Genomic DNA, 18,069 nt, shown 5'->3' with positions numbered 1-18,069 from the left:
AAGAAGCCCAAGGCAACCTGTCTGGGCAAGTCCAATTTGGATAAAAGGAAAAAGGCTGCAGAAATGGAAAACAGAGTCTGGCAGGGAGAAGAGGGCTACCAAGGGCAGTTCCAGCTCTCTTCAGGCTGACCCCTGTACCTGACACTTCCAGATAGCCATCATCATTCAGACGGCAGGCCTCAGTCAAAGTGAGAAACAGGCAGCCAATGGGATCCAGTGGGTGGCCCACCCAACCTTCCAAGTTTGTGATGGTTGTGGTTCCTCTCTGTAACAGTTCTGGAAATAAGCAGATCCAAATTTTAGAACGTGATTGAGATACACCGCTCTCTGTCCCTGCCTGGATCTCCTCAATAGTCTCTTTCAGGCACTGGCCCTGAGACTTACAGAAAACCTTCCCTCATTGTCTTGCCACAAGTAGGACTGGCCACAAGTTTGTCAGCTAGATGTAAGGTCTTGAGGTCTGCATTTAGGCCTCTCACTGGCAGCACAAATACGTAAATACAGTTTTACAGTTTAAAAAATGTCATCTTATACCAGATCTTAGTGGGCCTTCCAACTACCCTGTGAGGGAGGCATACCAGCATTATTATTACCATTTTGCAGATTAAAAAAACCTGAGATTCATAGAGGTGAAGTCAGGTGTTCCACACAAAAAAACAGAAAAACCTGAAACTCCATGAAACTTTATAAAAATAAAATAGTGAGGCGCCTGGGTGGCTCAGTTGGTTAAGCCTCCGACTTCGGCTCAGGTCAGATCTCACGTTCGTGGGTTCGAGCCACGCGTCAGGCTCTGTGCTGGCAGCTAGCTCAGAGCCTGGAGCCTGTCTTTGGATTCTGTGTCTCCTTCTCTCTCTGACCCTCCCCCTCTTGTGTTCTGTCTCTCTCTGTATCAAAAATAAATAAAACATTAAAAATATATATTAAAAAAAATAATAATAAAATAGTAGACCTTGTAGCTCCTAAGGATCCTCATCAACCCCAGCCTAAGGAGTTAAGATGGCTCATCACTATACCTTTCTTCTGATGCTTGTAGATTTCCAGTTGCCGCTGCTGCTGCAACCTCAGAGTATTGATAATGGCCACTGTAAGTCTGAGGGCCTCTTTTGGATAACCATGGGAACGCAGGGCATCAACGCGAGCACAGGCTGTAGGCACATGCTCTACCAGATGAAGAAAATATTTTGGTTGGGTTAGATTTTCCAATCAGGAAAATTCATATTTGAAAAAGGGAGTTTGTGTTTTGCTCAGTTCCTAAAATTCAACTGGCATCAACTGTGTACCAAGACCTATCTTTTATCTTTTAAGAATATAATTAAGTCATAGGCACTACCTTCAAAGAGCTACCATGCAGCCTCAGTATAGTGGTATGGTGTAGAAAGGAACACACAGCTAAGATAATAATATGTAGGTACCTCTTTGTGAACTTGTACTATGGGAGCCCGATGGAAGCAGCAACTAACTGCCTAAAGGGAAAGGCCTTATTCATTTATTAATTCTACATTTCCTGAGAACCTATTATATGCCGGCTAGTTTGTCAGGAAAAGGAAGTAAAAAGGTGAATAAAAATAGTCGTTTCCTCAAAGACTTCACATATGATACACCAACAAATCATTATAAAAGTTAAAAATAAATGACATGATTGAAAAAATATATTTGAGCTGTACTTTGTAGGACTAGCAAGATTTTAAATAGGTAGACAAACAGGAAAAGGCATTTCTAGCAAAAGGAACATACAAGCAAAAGCAACATAAGCAAAGGCATATAAATAAAGATATAAAAAATATTCTACACAGAATATTCCAGTGGCAAATAATTCTGTGCAGAGTTAGGTAATAATTCTGTGGAGAGTTAGGTTATGTGGCTGGAGACAGACTGGAAATGTAGAGTCTGGCGTGTAAAGAGCTCTAAATGTCATATTAAGGAGTTTGGATTTACCTTTAGGATAATGGAGGACTATCAAAAGCTTATAAATGGGCAAGTGATTATAATGAGACTAATGGTGATTTCTTTTAAAGATAACATTAAAAATTATAGAAATAATTGCAGAAAATTTGAAAATACAGATAAGCAAAATATAAAATAAAAGACATAACCATTATTTTTAGTTTTGTGTATAGTTTGCATGTGTATATACATACATGGGATGATATTTATGTTTTATAATTGGGTTTTTCTATGGAGTAACATATTGTAAAATTTTTCTGTATCATAAAGTATACTTCTATAACATTAAAAATGATTATATATAATTTCTCTGAATATATGTATACTGTCCACTGAGCCAATCAATCCCCTATTGTTGGACATTTGGATTGTTTCCAATTTTTCTCATCTATACATTATTTATATCCATGCTTTAATAAAACCTCTAGCTTTACACACATTCTTACTTTATTATAGCTCAGGAAAAGTTCCTAGATGTAGAATTCCTGGATCAAAAGGTATGAATGTATTTTAATAGCTTTTGATCAGTGGTGCTGAAATAGCCTTCAGACAGGCTGTAAGCATTTACTTTCCTACCAGTAGTACAAGAGAGTAACTATCTCCATGAAACCTTTCCCACGCCATAAGCTAATTATCTTTATTTTAAGAATCTCTGGGGTGCCTGGGTGGTTCAGTTGGTTAAGCATCTGAATATTGGTTTCAGCTCATGATCTCACAGTTCGTGAGTTTGAGCCCTACAGTGGGCTCTGCACTGACTGTGGAGCATGGTTGGGATTCTCTCTCTGCCTCTTCCCTGCTCACTCTCTCTGTCTCTCTGAAAATAAATAAACTTAAAAAAAATGTCTCTGACCATTTGACAATCAAAAAATGGTAATTCAGTTTTGTTTTTATTTTCATCTTTGTTTACTGATAAGGTATATATATTTTCACATTCTTGTTAGATTTATGTTTTAGAAGTGTTGGATTAAAGAGGAAAGATGACAGAGGAGACTTCAGGTAGTGGCCCACAGTGAGTTTGGCCAAGGCTTTCAAGAGAAACATAGCGACATATATGCACATTCAGAAAGATCTTGAGAAAGACAAAGATAAGGGGTGAAGAATAAAGGTAGGGAATTTGGGGAAGACATAAAATGTATGTCACTGTTGTAAGACTCAGAAAATGAGTATTTTTCTTTTTTTAAAAGTGTTTGTTTTGGAATGGCCATCCTGTGATAAAGTCAAGAAGAGACTGACAGACAGCCAGAGGAAGGTTTAAAACCACAATGGAACAGGTCTGTTCCTTTATGATGAAGGAGGGAAGGAAACGTGGAAAGGAGGAAAGGAAGACAGCTTGGTAACAAATGGAGATAACGCCCTAGCTACTCGCACAGGGTAATTTAAGTTACAAAGTTAGTGCCTTTTTTAGCAAAACATATTAATTTCAGACTAGATTATACTGTTGCTCAGCAAATGTTGACTAAGAGCTTATAAACTGTTGTTTAATGGTTTTATTAGTACTCTTTGAGATTTACTATCTCCTTTCCCTTCCTAAAACTCAGGAAACAGAGGTGCCTGGGTGGCTCAGTTAGTTGAGCGTCCAATTTCAGCTCAGGTCATGATCTCATGGTTGGTGAGGTCAAGCCCCACATCAGGCTCTGTACTGACTGAGAGCTCAGAGCCTGGAGCCCGCTTTAGATTCTGTGTCTCCTTCTTTCTCTGTCCCTCCCCTGTTCCCTCTCTGTCTCTCAAAAATAAATAAATGTAAAAATAAATAAATAAATAAAATAAATAAATAAAATAAAACTCAGGAAACAGAATACTAATTCCTCCATTTGAGGTCACTATACCTCAGCTAAGTACACACGCAAATAGTTGAGGCTTCACATAAATACCGAATCCCTAATTAAGGTCCCAAAAGATCTGTCCAAATTGTAGTGCTGTTGCCAGCACCCATGAAGTTCTGGCCCAGCATGAGTTAAGACTTGGCTCTGAAATTCTAAGAGGAGAGGTACACTTACCAAGCCACAGTGGCTGGCCTTGGGAATTAAACAGTAGTCTCTCACTTTCCTGCTGGCAGGCAGGCGCTGTATATGTATCGCTGCTTATTATTCGCTGTAAATGGCTGTCCTGCCAATGTAATTCACGGCCCTCGATGGCTCTAGTGAACACTGTTCGTCTTGGTCTGGATAAGGAGTCTGGGGAAAGAAAGAAATGCAGCAGTTCAATGGCAGATAATCTGAAGTTCTAATTCTTATATGTCTTCGTCAGAGTGGGAGGATGAGAAGAATAGTTTGTGGTTGGTGAGAGCAGCCATTCTACCATCTGTCTAGGTGCTGTCTCTTTACTGGATAGTCCTTACTGTGTCTGTGCCCTCTATGGGAAGAACCTTTCTACGGAGATCTATGGCTGCCTTTCTACTTCTGCAGAAGAACAATTTCTCCTAGGACCAAGAGCCACATGAAAGAGAAGAGGGACTGTGGTGCCCGGCTGCTCAATTAAAAAGATGCAAACTGCTTCTATAGAAATCAGAATAAGAGAGAAGTAGTTAGGTAATTACCCTGGCCAATTTATAACCTGTCTCATTTACAGCATGACCCTTATCAGAGTAAGGACTTCCATGTTATTGATATTAAAAGCTGCAAAAGAGCAGAAGCCCTGTGTATTCTGGTCCCTTTATCATACTGATATCTATAGGCTTACAGCCTTGTTCTCTAGTATGAAAAACTGATACTGACAAGACTAATTAACATGGAGTCTTACCATACCATATCTCTCCATGAAAAGGGCTGCAAGGAAACCAAAACAGCTTAGGTTGGTATTTAGGAAGACTACATGAAAGATACATTGTCAGAAACTGTGGATATAGAAGGACTCACAGAAATTACATTTAAGGAAATAAAAACACCAGAAAGGATTATTTAATTGACTCTCAGGCAGGTTAAGGGCAGCTGTAACTATTTTGGGGCCAAAGGTTAAAGTACTTTGCAGATATTTCCAGAGATGCCCAAGTGAGGGGGTGTATCCACTGAGCCTGTGCAAAAAAATCTGGAAGAGAAAGCCAGAGGATTCAGAATGAACATGAAAGAAATGAACATATTTATTAATTAAGCAAAAGTCCTCAGAATATAGTAATCTCCTCAGAATTTGATATATCCCATAGAGTATGGGCTTGGATGATTAAATCAGAACAGCACTGAACGTACCTACTGAAATGTCTTCTCCTTCATGTTGTCCCTCAGTAGAAGCACAATGTACCTTCTGCTGGCTACAGTCTAAGCACCTCTCTTCCTGAACTGAGACTCTACCCTGGGTCTGCTCAGCTCACAGTAGGGAATTGGTTCCCAATATTCATTAAGTCTGCAAATAATAAGTGCCTACTACATGGCAGGTACTTGTTCCAGGTGCTGAGGATACACAAAGTTCCTGCCTTCATGGGACTTTACTTTTTTAAGTTTATTTATTTATTTTGAGAGAGAGAGCACGAGCGAGGGAAGGGCAGAGAGTGAGCACAAACCCATGAACTGTGAGATCATGACCTGAGCCAAAGTCAGACGCTTAACCAACTGAGCCACCAAGGCACCTCTATTGTTTTATATAGAGTGATCTCTAATAAGAACAGAAACCTCAAGGAACTGAAGAACAAGACTTAGACATAACTAAGGGAAGAGTATTCTAGGCAAAAGTAATAGCAAATGCTAAATCCTGAGGTGGGAGCATATTTGGAATGTTTGAGGGCAGCAAGGAGGCCAATGTACTTAGAATGGAATGAGCAAGCAGGAAAATCATAGGAGATGAGGTAAGAGAGATACTAGCAAGCCAGATCATGGAGATCCTTACAGGCCATGAGTGAAAGATGAGAAGGCACTAGGGGCTTTGAACTGATGACGGTATATGGGTGTAACCACTTTTTAAAATGATAACTGGCAGCAGTATTGAGAATAGACCATAAGGAAGAAGAGCAGAAGCAGGAGGAACAGTTAGGAAGTTAATGCAATAATTTGTCAAAGATGATGGCAATAAGCAGTAGAGATAAGGATATATAGATTCTAGATATATTCTGAAGGTACAGGCAATAGGATTTGCTCACAGAATAGATCTGGAGTGTGAGAGAAAAAGATTCAAGAAAGGCTTCATGGTTTTTAAGGCAAATTTGTCATTTATGGAGATAGGGAAGACTATGGGAGGAACAGGTTTGGCTGCGGTAAGAAATCCTACTAAGATGCCTATTAATATCAAAGTGGAGACATTGAAAAGGCAGTTGAACATACAAGTCTAGAGTTGTCAAGAGGAGAAGTCTGTTCAAGGAGACACAAATCTGGGAGTTGTTGGTATACAGATGATTATTAAAACAATGCAATCACCAAGGGAGTATGTATCTAGAGAGCAGTGGTTTGATGACTGAACCCTACCCACTGTAACATTTCAGGTTAGGAAGTGGGGAGGAGGCAGTGAAGGAGACTGAGAAGGAGGAACCAATGAAGAAGAGCAGAACCAAGAGAGTAGTATCTTGGAAATAAGATGAAAAATGTGTTCCGAGGAGAAAGTAAACAACTGTAATAAATACTACTGACAGGTCAAATAGGATCATGACCAAGTATCAACCACTTGATTTGGCCATGTTTAGCAACAGTGACACACACAAGAGCAGTTTTAGTAGTGGAGGATGAAGGCTGACTAGAGGGAGTTCAAGGGAGAATATGAGCAGAAGTAGAGATATAAATATATACTATTCTTTTAAATTATTTTTCTTAATTCTACCACTTATTTCTACTACCTCAGAGAAACAGGATGGGAGTCAGAGAAGCATGTGGAAACAACATGAGTGTGTTTTGTGTTTTGTCTGGTCTTGTTCTGTTTTGTTTTGTGGTTAGAGAGAAAGCAATGAGAGTACACAAGTATACTCTCATAGGAATATTCCACAAAAAACTGTGAAGCAGGTGAGAGAGGAGATAATTCCTGGAGAGATAGCCTGGATAAAAAAGAAGAAATAGGATCTTGAGAATAAGTAGAGGGCTTAGTCTTAGAAGCACAAATAAGAACAGGGGAAGAAGACAATGATGGGCACAGACAGAGGCAGACAAGAGACTCTTGGAAAGTCTCTTTTAATTGCTCCTATACTCTCAGTGAACGGGAAGCAAGGCTCTTAGCTGAAAGTGAGGAAGCAGAATGGGGGGGAGATAAAGTTTTCAGGAAAAGATGGCATGAAATAGTAATTTAAAAGAGGGAAAGAAGGTATAGATTCTTGGTGGATGTCTGGACAGTACTATGGACCCATTTGAAATCACTAGTCATAAACTTAAAGTTTGACCAGTTATGTTGTTCTTCATCATGTTCAGCTATGTGGGTGTGAGCACTGAGGAATTAGAGAGTTAGACTTAGCTACTAAAGTTAGTGTTTTCCTCTATGAATGAAATAAAGGGAAAAGGACATTGAGTATGTATATGAAGGAATAATTATAACGATGCACCAAGGAATCTAACCTGGATAAGGAGGAAAATGATGCTACCAGGAGAATGAACATGTGGTAGGATCAAAATTCCTAGTGGGCCAAAGAATTATTGAAATTGGGATACTAGAGAACATAAACTAGGAAGACTGATGATGGTAATTAGAGCTGCCTGAAATTTAGATTATGAAAAAGATATAGTTATTGGTAATGACAAGGCTTAGGGTATAATCTTGGGATGGCATGGCTCAATTATGGTGGTAGACAAGACTACGAAAAGAGAGGAAGTCAAAGGATTGAGAGACTAGAATATTGGAAGGATCATCTGTGTGGCTACTGAAATCATCAAGAATTCCCATATAAGTAGTGACAGAGAGCAGAGAACAGCCAAAAATCTTCACGGAATCAGGGGGATTGACCCAGAGGTTTACAAATGACCCAAATCAGAAGGGTAGCAGATAGTATATTTTGATTGCATTAACTTTAAAGCTGGGGGGTATTTTGGGAAGGAGGAAAGAACAATGATACAGAAATGGCAATGAAGAGTTAAGTGGGATCCCTGTTGCTCCATTAGGTAAAGAGACATGAGGGACACCTGGGTGGCTCAGTCAGTTGCGTGTCCGACTTCGGCCCAGGTCATGATCTCATGGTTGGTGGGTTCAAGCCCCATGACAGGCTCTGTGCTGACAGCTAGCTCAGACTCTGGAGCCTGCTTCTGATTCTGTGTGTCCCTCTCTCTCTGCCCCTCCCCTGCTCATGATATGTCTCTTTCTGTCTCTCAAAAATAAATCAATGTTTAAAAAAATTTAAAAAAAAAGAGACATGAGAGCTAAATCAGTCGGAACTTGAGAAGACTGCAGAAGAAGCAATATTCTCAAATGAGAATCAGTAACAACAAATAACCAATTTGATAAGGAAGAAACTGCCAAAATGGAGGCATTTCTTTACATGCATTTTATTCTCTATGCCAATCTAAAGCCAATACTAAAGAGATGGCGTGTTGTGGAAGTTAGATGAGTGTGAGTAAAGGGTAGCTTAAAGAAATGGCTAAACTGTAGCCTTTTCACTTCTTGTTACCTTAGTTGTCTTGAAACACTTGCCTTGAGACACTAGATGAAAACCTGGCAAGAACAATTTAAATTATTTTCTCCTTGAGATTAAAAATAGCAGATCTATCACTTAAAATAGAAGTGACTGAAATGTAAAATTAATGTGTGAAAAAAATCCCCTACCAATAAAGGTTCCCAATGGACTAAAGAGCAATCAATTGCAAACAGCAAATAGCCTGAATTAGATAAACTAAAAACTGATGTGAATGCTGATGTTCAGTGATATTTGTAGTCAGTGGGCTCAAAAGGTAGAGGGTACAGTATCACTGTACTGGATTTGTCTTAACATGGGCCAAGAGTCCTAGCAGTAATTTGGGAAGATAATCCATCCTAGCTATCTGCTATATAATAACATTTGAGGAAAACAGAAAAGAAAAGCAATTGTCAGGGCATTTTAAAAACTGTGCTTTGCAGGCCTTCCATTCTTCTGTTCAGGTAGGTCTTCTGAGCTAAAACCAACCCCAACTGAGGCCAAGATCCATTAGTCATGATGAACTTAAAAGGTAAAGAGGATTCATCCAGAGGATTCCAGGAATTTATGCTGGGCACTATTAAGTACACTCCAGGTATGAAAAAAGACAGCATCCACAATGTCAAAGATAAAAGCTTACCCTTATTTAAGGCTTGGTATTTCAAGACAAACAAAAGGACAGGCTTTTCTTATTGAGGATGACAATACTGATAGCCAACTCTCCAGTCACCTTTGTTCTAGCACTTTACCCTCCCACCTTTTGGAATTCCAGGCACAAAGACCCTAGAAGGATATAGGGCTCACCTGGGCTGTGACTGGCATTCTGGGGAAGTGCATTGGTGATGTTGGGCAGTTCATGCCCATAGTTCCCATCCTCCAGGGGACAGACATCCAGGTCACTCCACCTCTGCAGTTGCTGCAGCCAACAGGATTTTTCTTCCAGTTTGCAATGTGGATTTAAAATGATGCATACCCATAAGGCCCCTGGAAAATAAAGCAACCAACATTCTTGATATCTCTCCTCTGATGTAGTAAGTTTTAATTTTTCAGTCTATTCTTCTTTTCCATTTTTAGTGGTAGGAAAAGTTTCCAAAATATTAGCTTTTCTAAATATAAAAAATCCAATCTGTTGGGGCACCTAGGTGGCTCAGTTGGTTGAGCATCAAACCTTTTTTTTTAATAAAAATTTTAAAAGTTTATTTTGAGAGCGGCAGAGACAGCACAAGTGGGGGAGAAGTAGAGAGAGAGGGAGAGAGAATCCCAAGAAGGCTCCATGCTGGTAGGATTTTGGAACAGCTCATGATCTCACAGTTATGAGATGAAGCCCTGTTCGGGCTCCAGGCTGTGCCTGGAGCCTACTTAAGGTTCTCCCTCCCACTCCCTCTGCTCCTCCCCAGCTCACACACACTCTCTCTCTCTCAAAAAAATAAAAAATCAAATCTGCTAAAGTTTTCAGAAGTGGCTTATTTTTCCTTTTCAAATCTTCCTTAAATATCCTTCCTGGATATTTGGATGTGTGTCTGTAATGATGAACAAGAAAGATCTGGGCTTGAATTCTGAGCTCAGATTTGCAGTCCAACATATATTTATTGAGAGTTTTCTATGTTTGAGGCCTATTCTCCTACAGGAGAATAAGACATTGTTCCAACCCTTGAAGAGCTGACTAGTGGGGGGATAGACAGATACACATAATGTCATTTGAATATGGTGAGTGTTAAGATAAAGATATAGGTACAACAGCAACATAGAGGAAGGGCACTTAGCACAAGGGCAGCGATCAGAAGGGAGTGCTCAGAAAAGGTTTCAATTTTTGGTTAGTCGAACTTGGACTTTCTGAAATTCATATCCCTCAACTGTAAAACTGAGAGCATAAAAATAACTACTTAAATGCTTATTTATTTTTGAGAGAGAGAGAGAGTGAGATATGAAACAGAGGATCATGCAGGGGACAGGCAGAAACAGAGGGAGACAGAGGATCCTAAGTGGGCTCTGCACTGACAGCAGAGAGCCCGACTTGGGGTTTGAACCCATGAACTGTGAGATTATGTGATCCAAAGTCAGACACTCAACCAACTCAGGCACCGAGGTGCCCCAAAACAACTACTTTGTAGGGATTTGTGAGAATTAAATGAAGTAATATTTGTAAAAGGCCTAACATATTACGTGGCACATAGCAGAATTTTAGTATTTCCTTTTTCTAAGAAAAATGGTTTATTTCAGTTTGGATTTTGATATTGTTGATCAACTATAATGCCTTAAAACTATCACATTCTTGGATTTTCTCTGTTACTGTAGCAGAGTATCACATATTCTATATAATCTATGAGTACTGTTTTTCCGACCATATTACCCTTCTTTTCAAGCAAACCTGCTTCTTTTCAAGGCTGTCTATGACTGAGCTAAATATATTCTCAATCTCAAATCAGCAATAAGCCTGGGTGCAAAGTATCTTAAGTTAAACATCCTTTGGGGTGAAGCTATATCTATGCATAGAGGTACTCTGAAATACTATTTCAAGGTCCTTCAAACTCAAATAGGAATGGTTTAAAGGCCATTTTTTTGCTTCAATTTCAGATATTACCTGAAGATGGTAAAAATTTATTTCTATTGGCTCAGTTTTAAAAATCTACCATGAAATAAAAATTACACTATATAATATAATAGTATTATATTATGATGACTCTCAAGGGAATTATAGTTAGGATATACCCAAATAATAATTATAATAAAGCATGGCAAATGTTATCATAGACATACATAAAATACTATGAGAATATACCTGATGGAACAATGAATTCTGCATTTGGGGTCCAAAGAAGTTATAGAAAGGAAATGATATTTAAGTTTGAAGAATAAACATAAATTAATTCTGGTTAAAGACAGCTAACCACTGTTTCCTTCTGAAACCTCACTAAAATGAAAGTAAAGGGATAAAAACAGGCATAAACTCACAGAGACACAGAGAATGAGAGAGATAAAAGATAAGAGAAAACAGCCACAAAATTTTAGAATCTGTCTGGAAAACATGTGGATGAGTGACAGCTGACTTAGCAGAATAGACAAAGTTGAATTCTCCATTGGCAGTTGGAAAAGCCCAGAAGCAGACAGATTCTGAAAGTGAGGCTGAAACTAGTAATATTGGTTAGAAGTTTGTCAAAAGTCTCAGGATCCCAGAGGTCCTCCTCTATTCAAGGTAACTGAGTGCCTGCTCCTTCCCTCTCCTAGAAGAAGACCAGAGCTTTACTCATTGGGAAGGTTAATTCAGAGGGGCTCTGGATTGGAAATATTATTCATAGCCGAGGATGGGGGCTTCCATACTAAAAACTGAGAGATTAAGTCAATATACATTGAATATATAGATATCCCTTGACCCAACCCTTTTTCCCCATCTGGTTCTAAGAAGACTGTGTGACAGGCTTATAACTCAGAGACAAGATATTAGAGAATTTATCTCTGGAAACAAATCAGCCCAAGGGGGAAAAAGCACAGCAGATAACTAAAAACACCCAGCCAGATCATCCTCAGTTAAACTAATTAACAAGGCCACACACACACACACACACACACACACACACACACACAAACACACGTGCGTGTGTGTACACATGCATAGAACTTCCTTTTAGCTTTTGAGTGTTACTCTTAAATAGGAATGGACAGCTAAGAAATGTTAGATATAGGAGGAAAGCATGTGACATAAAGGACAGAGAGCAAAAGCAAACATAAAGAAAAAAAACTTGGAGGAAATACAAAAAAGAGAAAGAAAACTTAAAGAAAAAAACCTGCAATTGATATCAGCAAAGTGAGAAGATACTGCATCTAAGAAAAAAGTACAGCAGGCAGTGATAACAAAAATGGGCTCTTGAAAATTAAACCTATGATGACAAAAAATAGATTAAAATTTAGTAAGATGTTTGAAAGATAAAACCGAGGAGATCACCTGGAAAATAAAAGACAAAAATGAAAACAAAAACACACCAAAACAATGAAAGAAAAAAATAAAATTAGAGAAGCAATCTCCATTTAGTATGTTGAATCATAAGAAATAATTTAGAAATTTTACTATCTGTTTATAGACATACCTCTTCTAGAACCCTCTATTTTCTTTTCCCTAATTTAGACTGTTTGTCCTCTAAGGCTATTGCATAGTAACCTAGAAGCTAATACCCAATAACAGAAGTAGTTCCAGACAAAAAGATAAAGAAAAGGGTGAGGAAATGAAAAAAATTTTTTTTTCTAGAAAACATCTTAAACTAAAACATGCAAGTTTCTCAGTTGAGAAGGCTTAGTATTAAGCAGATTAAATTTTTTATTTTTTTAAGTTTTATTTATTTATTTTTAAGTAGGCTTCATACCCAGTGCAGAGCCCAACACAGGGTTTGAACTCATGACCTTGATGTCAAGACCTGAGCTGAGATCAAGAGTCGGAAGCTTAACTGATTGGGCCTCCCAGGTGTCCCCAGATTAGATTTTTAAAAAGTTTATTTATTTATATTTTTAGTAATCTCTATACCCAACATGAAGCTCAAACACACAACACAGGCTAAGAGTCACATGCTCTGCTGACTAAGCCAGCCAGGTACCCAAGCAGATTAGATTTTTTAAAAATTTAGGTGGCGCCTGGCTGGCTTAGTCATTTGGGTATTTGATTCTTGACTCAGGTCATGATCTCATGGTTGTGAGATGGAGCCCTGCGTCAGGCTCTGCTATGAGCAAGGAGCCTGCTTGGAATTCTCTCTCTCTCTCTCTCTCTCTCTCTCTTACTCTCTCTCTCTCTCTCCCTCTGTCTCTCTTTCTTTCAAAAAAAAAAATTAGAAGACCAACAGAAAAAACACAATATTTTCCTGAATGAGAATGGCCTGGTACTTCACAACAGTAAGTGGAAGCTAGAGGACAATGGAGATATGTCTTCAAAATTCTAAGGGATAAGGGTAAGATTTCCAACCTAGAATTACACACCCAATCAAAATATCACTCAAAATAGAGAGTAAAATCCCGACACGCAGCAATGCAAAATTTATCAACTATGGAAAATTCATCTCCCACCCTATTTGAGGAAGCTAGTGGAAAATGCACTCAACTAAAGCAAGAAAGTAAATCCATAGAGGGGAAGAGGTTGGATCCAGAAAACAGAGGGCCCAAAATAGGAGAAAGGAAAAGGGAAGTCCTAGAATGATAGTGAAGAGCAGTATCTGTACGATTATTCTGCAGAAGATTTAGAGAGCAAACAATCTAAACCAGGGATAGGAAAATAAATGGTTCCAGAAGAAATGTCTCTAATAAGATAATAAAATTGATAGATTATTTGATGTGACCAAATATATACTGTATGAAGATTTTAAATTACTGGTAGACAATTTGGGGGTAAATTAATGATAACAACAGAAAAATCTGCAACCTCCCTAATAGTCAAACAACAAACAAACAAAAGTAATTATTAATTCCTGAAAAGGAAAAAAAAGTTGTTTAAGAAAGTAAATGTAGTTTTAGTATGCCACATAATTGTGCTACAAATATTTAGTCATAATAATGTAAACATTTAATGTTGATCTAACCTCAAATTATAATATCACTATTTTGGGAGAATGAAGTTCCTCAGAAAGTTACAAATAGAACTACTCTATATTCCAGCAAATACACTAATAGGTATTTACCCAAAGAATACAAGAATACTAATTCAAAGGGATACATGCACCCCAATGTTTATAGCAACATTATCAACAATAGCCAAGTGATGGAAACAGTCAAGTGTCAAAGATATAGTGTATATAGACATGGCATATTACTCAGCACAAAAAAGAATGAAATCTTGCCATTTGCAATGACAGGGATAAAGCTAGAGAGTGTAATGCTTAGTGAAGTAAGTGAGAGAAAGACAAATACAATTAGATTTCACTCAGATGTGGAATTTAAGTAACAAAACAAGCAAAGGGGAAAAAAGTGGCAATCCAAGAAACAGACTCTTTTTTTTTTTAAGTTTATTTATTTTGAGAGAGAGAGAGTGTGTGTGCACACAGGAGGGGTAGAGAGAGAAATTCTGTCAACACAGAGCCCGATGTAGGGTTCAAACTCATAAACCATGAGATCATGACCTGAGCCGAAACCGAGTTGGATGCTTAACCAACAGAGCCACCAAGGCGCCCCCAAGAAATAGACTCTTAACTATAGAGAACAAAGTGCTGGTTAGCAGAATGGAGGTGGATGGGGGAATGGGTTAAATAGGTAGGTAATGGGGATTAAGGAGTGTACTACTTATGATGAGCACCAGGGGGCTCATCATAAGTAGTACAGGAAGTGCTGAATCACTACACTGTACACCTGAAACGAATACACTATATGTTAAGTAACTGGAATTTAAACAAAAACTTAAAAAAAGAAGAAATATTGCTTTGAAGGGAAAAAGAGAATTGGAGTAATAATTGGAGGGAGATGAGAATATCAAATGCATTTTTTTTGAGATTGAACATATTAGAGCATTTCTGTATGCTGATGGGATTGGTCCAGTAGAGAGGGAGAAATTAATGACAGAGGGGTGCATGAGTGGCTCAGTCAGTTAAGTGACTCTTGATTTCAGCTCAGGTCATGATCTCATGGTTTGTAGGTTCAAGCCCCATGTCATGCTCTCCACTAACAGTGTGGAGACTACTTGAGATTTTCCATCTCTCCCTCTTTCTCTGTTCCTCCCCTACTTGCATGCATGTTCTCTCGTGCTCTCAAAATAAATAAATTTTAAAAACCCTTTAAACATAATGCCATAGAGGGGTACTTGGGTAACTCAGTCAGTTAAGCATCTGACTTTGGCTCAGGTCATGATCTCCTGGTTTGTGAGTTCGAGCCCCCTGTTGGGCTCTGTGCTAACAGCTTAGAGCCTGGAGTCTGCTACGGATTCTGTGCCTTGGTCTCTCTCTCTGCCCCTCTCCAGCTCACACTCTGTCTCTTTCTTTCAAAAATGAACATTAAAAAAAGCAATAATAATGCCAGAGGAAGGAGATAATTGCAGGAGCAAAATTCTTGAGAAAAAGACATGGCAGAGGACCCAGAACAAATATGTAAGACATGCCCTTTTATGGGAGAAGAAATATTTCATAGATTTAAACAGAATATAAAGCAAGGCATATATGTACAGATATGAAAAGATAAGAAGACTTCATATCTGACTGCTTCTCTAATCTCTGGTTCAAGGACTGAAAGTAATGAGTCCATTCTTTTATTATTTTCTTTTGCATTTATTTTTTTAATTGGACTATTTTTTCTTTTCTTTTTCTTTTATAGTTTCTTGTCAAGTTGGTTTCCACATAACACCCAGTATCTTCCCCACAAGTGCCCTCCTCCATGACCATCAGCACCCTTCCCCCCTCCCCTTCCCCATTCAGCCTTCAGTTTACTCTCAGTATTCAAGAGTTGCCTTCCTCCCTCTCCCCAACTATTTTACCCCTTCCCCTCCCCAAAGTTTCTCTGTTAAGTTTCCCCTATTCCACTTATGAGTGAAAATATATGGTATCTGTCCTTCTCTGTCTGACTTATTTTGCTTAGCATGACACCCTCAACGTCCATCCACTTTGCTACGAATGGCCAGATTTCATTCTTTCTCATCGCCATGTTGTATTCCATTATACAGATAAACCACATCTTCTTGATCCATTCATCAGTTGATGGACATTTAGGCTCTTTCCATGATTTAGCTATTGTGGAAAATGCTGCTACGAACATTGGGGTACATATGCCCCTATGCATCAGCACTTCTGTATCCCTTGGGTAAATCCCTAGCAGTGCTATTGCTGGGTCATAGGGGAATTCTATTGTTAATTTTTTGAGGAACCTTCACACTGTTTTCCAGAGCAGCTGCACCAGTTTACATTTCCACCAACAGTGTAGGAGGTTGTGTGTTTCTTCACACCCTCACCAGCATCTATAGTCTCTTGATTTGTTCATTTGAGCCACTCTGACGGGCGTGAGGTGGTATCTCAGTGTGGTTTTGATTTCTATTTCCCTGATGATGAGTGACGCTGAACATTGTTTCATGTGCCTATTGGCCATCTGTATGTCCTCCTTGGAGAAGTGTCTGTTCATGTCTTCTGCCCATTTCATCACTGGATTATTTGTTTTTCGAGTGTGGAGTTTGATGAGTTCCTTGTAGATTTTTGGATACTAGCCCTTTATCCGATATGTCATTTGCCACTATCTTTTCCCATTCCAGCGGTTGCCTATTAATTTTATTGTTTCCTTTGCCATGCAGAAGCTTTTTATCTTGATGAGGTCCCAATGGTTTATTTTTGCTCTTGATTCCCTTGCCTTTGGAGATGTATCGAGTAGGAAATTGCTGCGGCTGAGGTCAAGACAGCTGTTTCCTGCTTTCTCTTTGAGGGTTTTGATGGTTTCCTGTCTTACATTCAGGTCCTTCATCCATTTTGAGTTTCTTTCTCTGTATGGTAAGAAAGTGGTCTAGTTTCATTCTTCTGCATGTTGCTGTCAAGTTCTCCCAGCACCACCTGCTAAAGAGGCTGTCTTTTTTCCATTGGATATTCTTTCCTGCTTTGTCAAAGATTAATTGGTCGTACATTTGTGGTCCAGTTCTGGGTTCTCTATTCAATTCCATTGGTCTACGTGTCTGTTTTTGTGCCAATACCATACTGTCTTGATGATTACAGCTTTGTAGTAGAGGCTAAAGTCTGGGATTGTGATGCCTCCCGTTGTGGTTTTCTTCTTCAATATTACTTTGGCTATTTGGGGTTTTTTTTGTGTGTGTGTGTGGTTCCATATGAATTTTTGGATAGTTTGTTCTAGCTTTGAGAAGAATGCTGATGCAATTTTGATGGGGATTGCATTGAATGTGTAGATTGCTTTCGGTAATAATGACATGTTAACAATGTTTATTCTTCTGGTCCATGAGCATGGAGTGTTTTTCCATTTCTTTGTGTCGTCTTCAATTTCTTTCAGAATTTTCTATAGTTTTCATCGTACAGGTCTTTTACATCTTTGGTAAGGTTTATTCCTAGGTATTTTATGGTTTTTCATGCAACTGTGAATGGGATCAGTTTCTTGATTTCTCTTTCTGTTGCTTCATTATTGGGGTTTAAAATTCAACCGATTTCTATATTTTGATTTTGTGCCCTGCGACTTTGCCGAATTCATGGATCAGTTTTGGTAGGCTGCTGGTGGAGTCTGTCAGATTTTCCATGTAGAGTAGCATGTCTTCTGAATAAAGTGAAAGTTTGACTTCATCTTTGCCAATTCTGATGCCTTTTATTTGCTTTTGTTGTCTGATTGATGATGCTAGGACTTCCAGCACTATGTTAAACAACAGTGGTGAGAGTGGACATCCCTGTCATCTTCCTGATCTTGGGGGAAAGCTCTCAGTTTTTCCCCATTGAGGATGATATTAGCTGTGGGCTTTTCATAAATGACTTTTATGATGTTTAAGTAAGTTCCTTCTATCCCGACTTTCTCGAAGGTTTTTATTAAGAAAGGGTGCTGTATTTTGTCAAATGCTTTTTCTGCATCTATTGACAGGATCATATGGTTTTTATCTTTTCTTTTGTTAATGTGAAATATCTCACTGATGAATTTGAGAATACTGAACCAGCCCTGTAACTCAGGAATGAATCCCACTTGAATCTAAT

At 38.7% G+C, this 18,069-nt stretch overlaps 1 protein-coding gene across 1 annotated transcript in view; it reads right to left on the bottom strand.

The window, feature by feature from the left end:
• ZSWIM5 (zinc finger SWIM-type containing 5) overlaps nucleotides 1-18,069 on the bottom strand; it is a 79,857-nt gene that overhangs the window by 32,793 nt on the left and 28,995 nt on the right. The window contains exons 5-8 of the mRNA XM_029945832.1: nucleotides 9,254-9,433; nucleotides 3,942-4,118; nucleotides 1,014-1,160; nucleotides 139-276 (exon numbers count right to left, since the gene is read on the bottom strand). Coding sequence (XP_029801692.1) covers nucleotides 139-276; nucleotides 1,014-1,160; nucleotides 3,942-4,118; nucleotides 9,254-9,433 — 642 coding nt within the window. The remainder of the gene's footprint in view (nucleotides 1-138; nucleotides 277-1,013; nucleotides 1,161-3,941; nucleotides 4,119-9,253; nucleotides 9,434-18,069) is intronic.

Source organism: Suricata suricatta, chromosome 8 (assembly GCF_006229205.1).
Source record: "Suricata suricatta isolate VVHF042 chromosome 8, meerkat_22Aug2017_6uvM2_HiC, whole genome shotgun sequence".
Classification (NCBI taxonomy): Eukaryota; Metazoa; Chordata; class Mammalia; order Carnivora; family Herpestidae; genus Suricata; species Suricata suricatta.
This window is presented reverse-complemented; position numbering and strand designations above follow the sequence as displayed.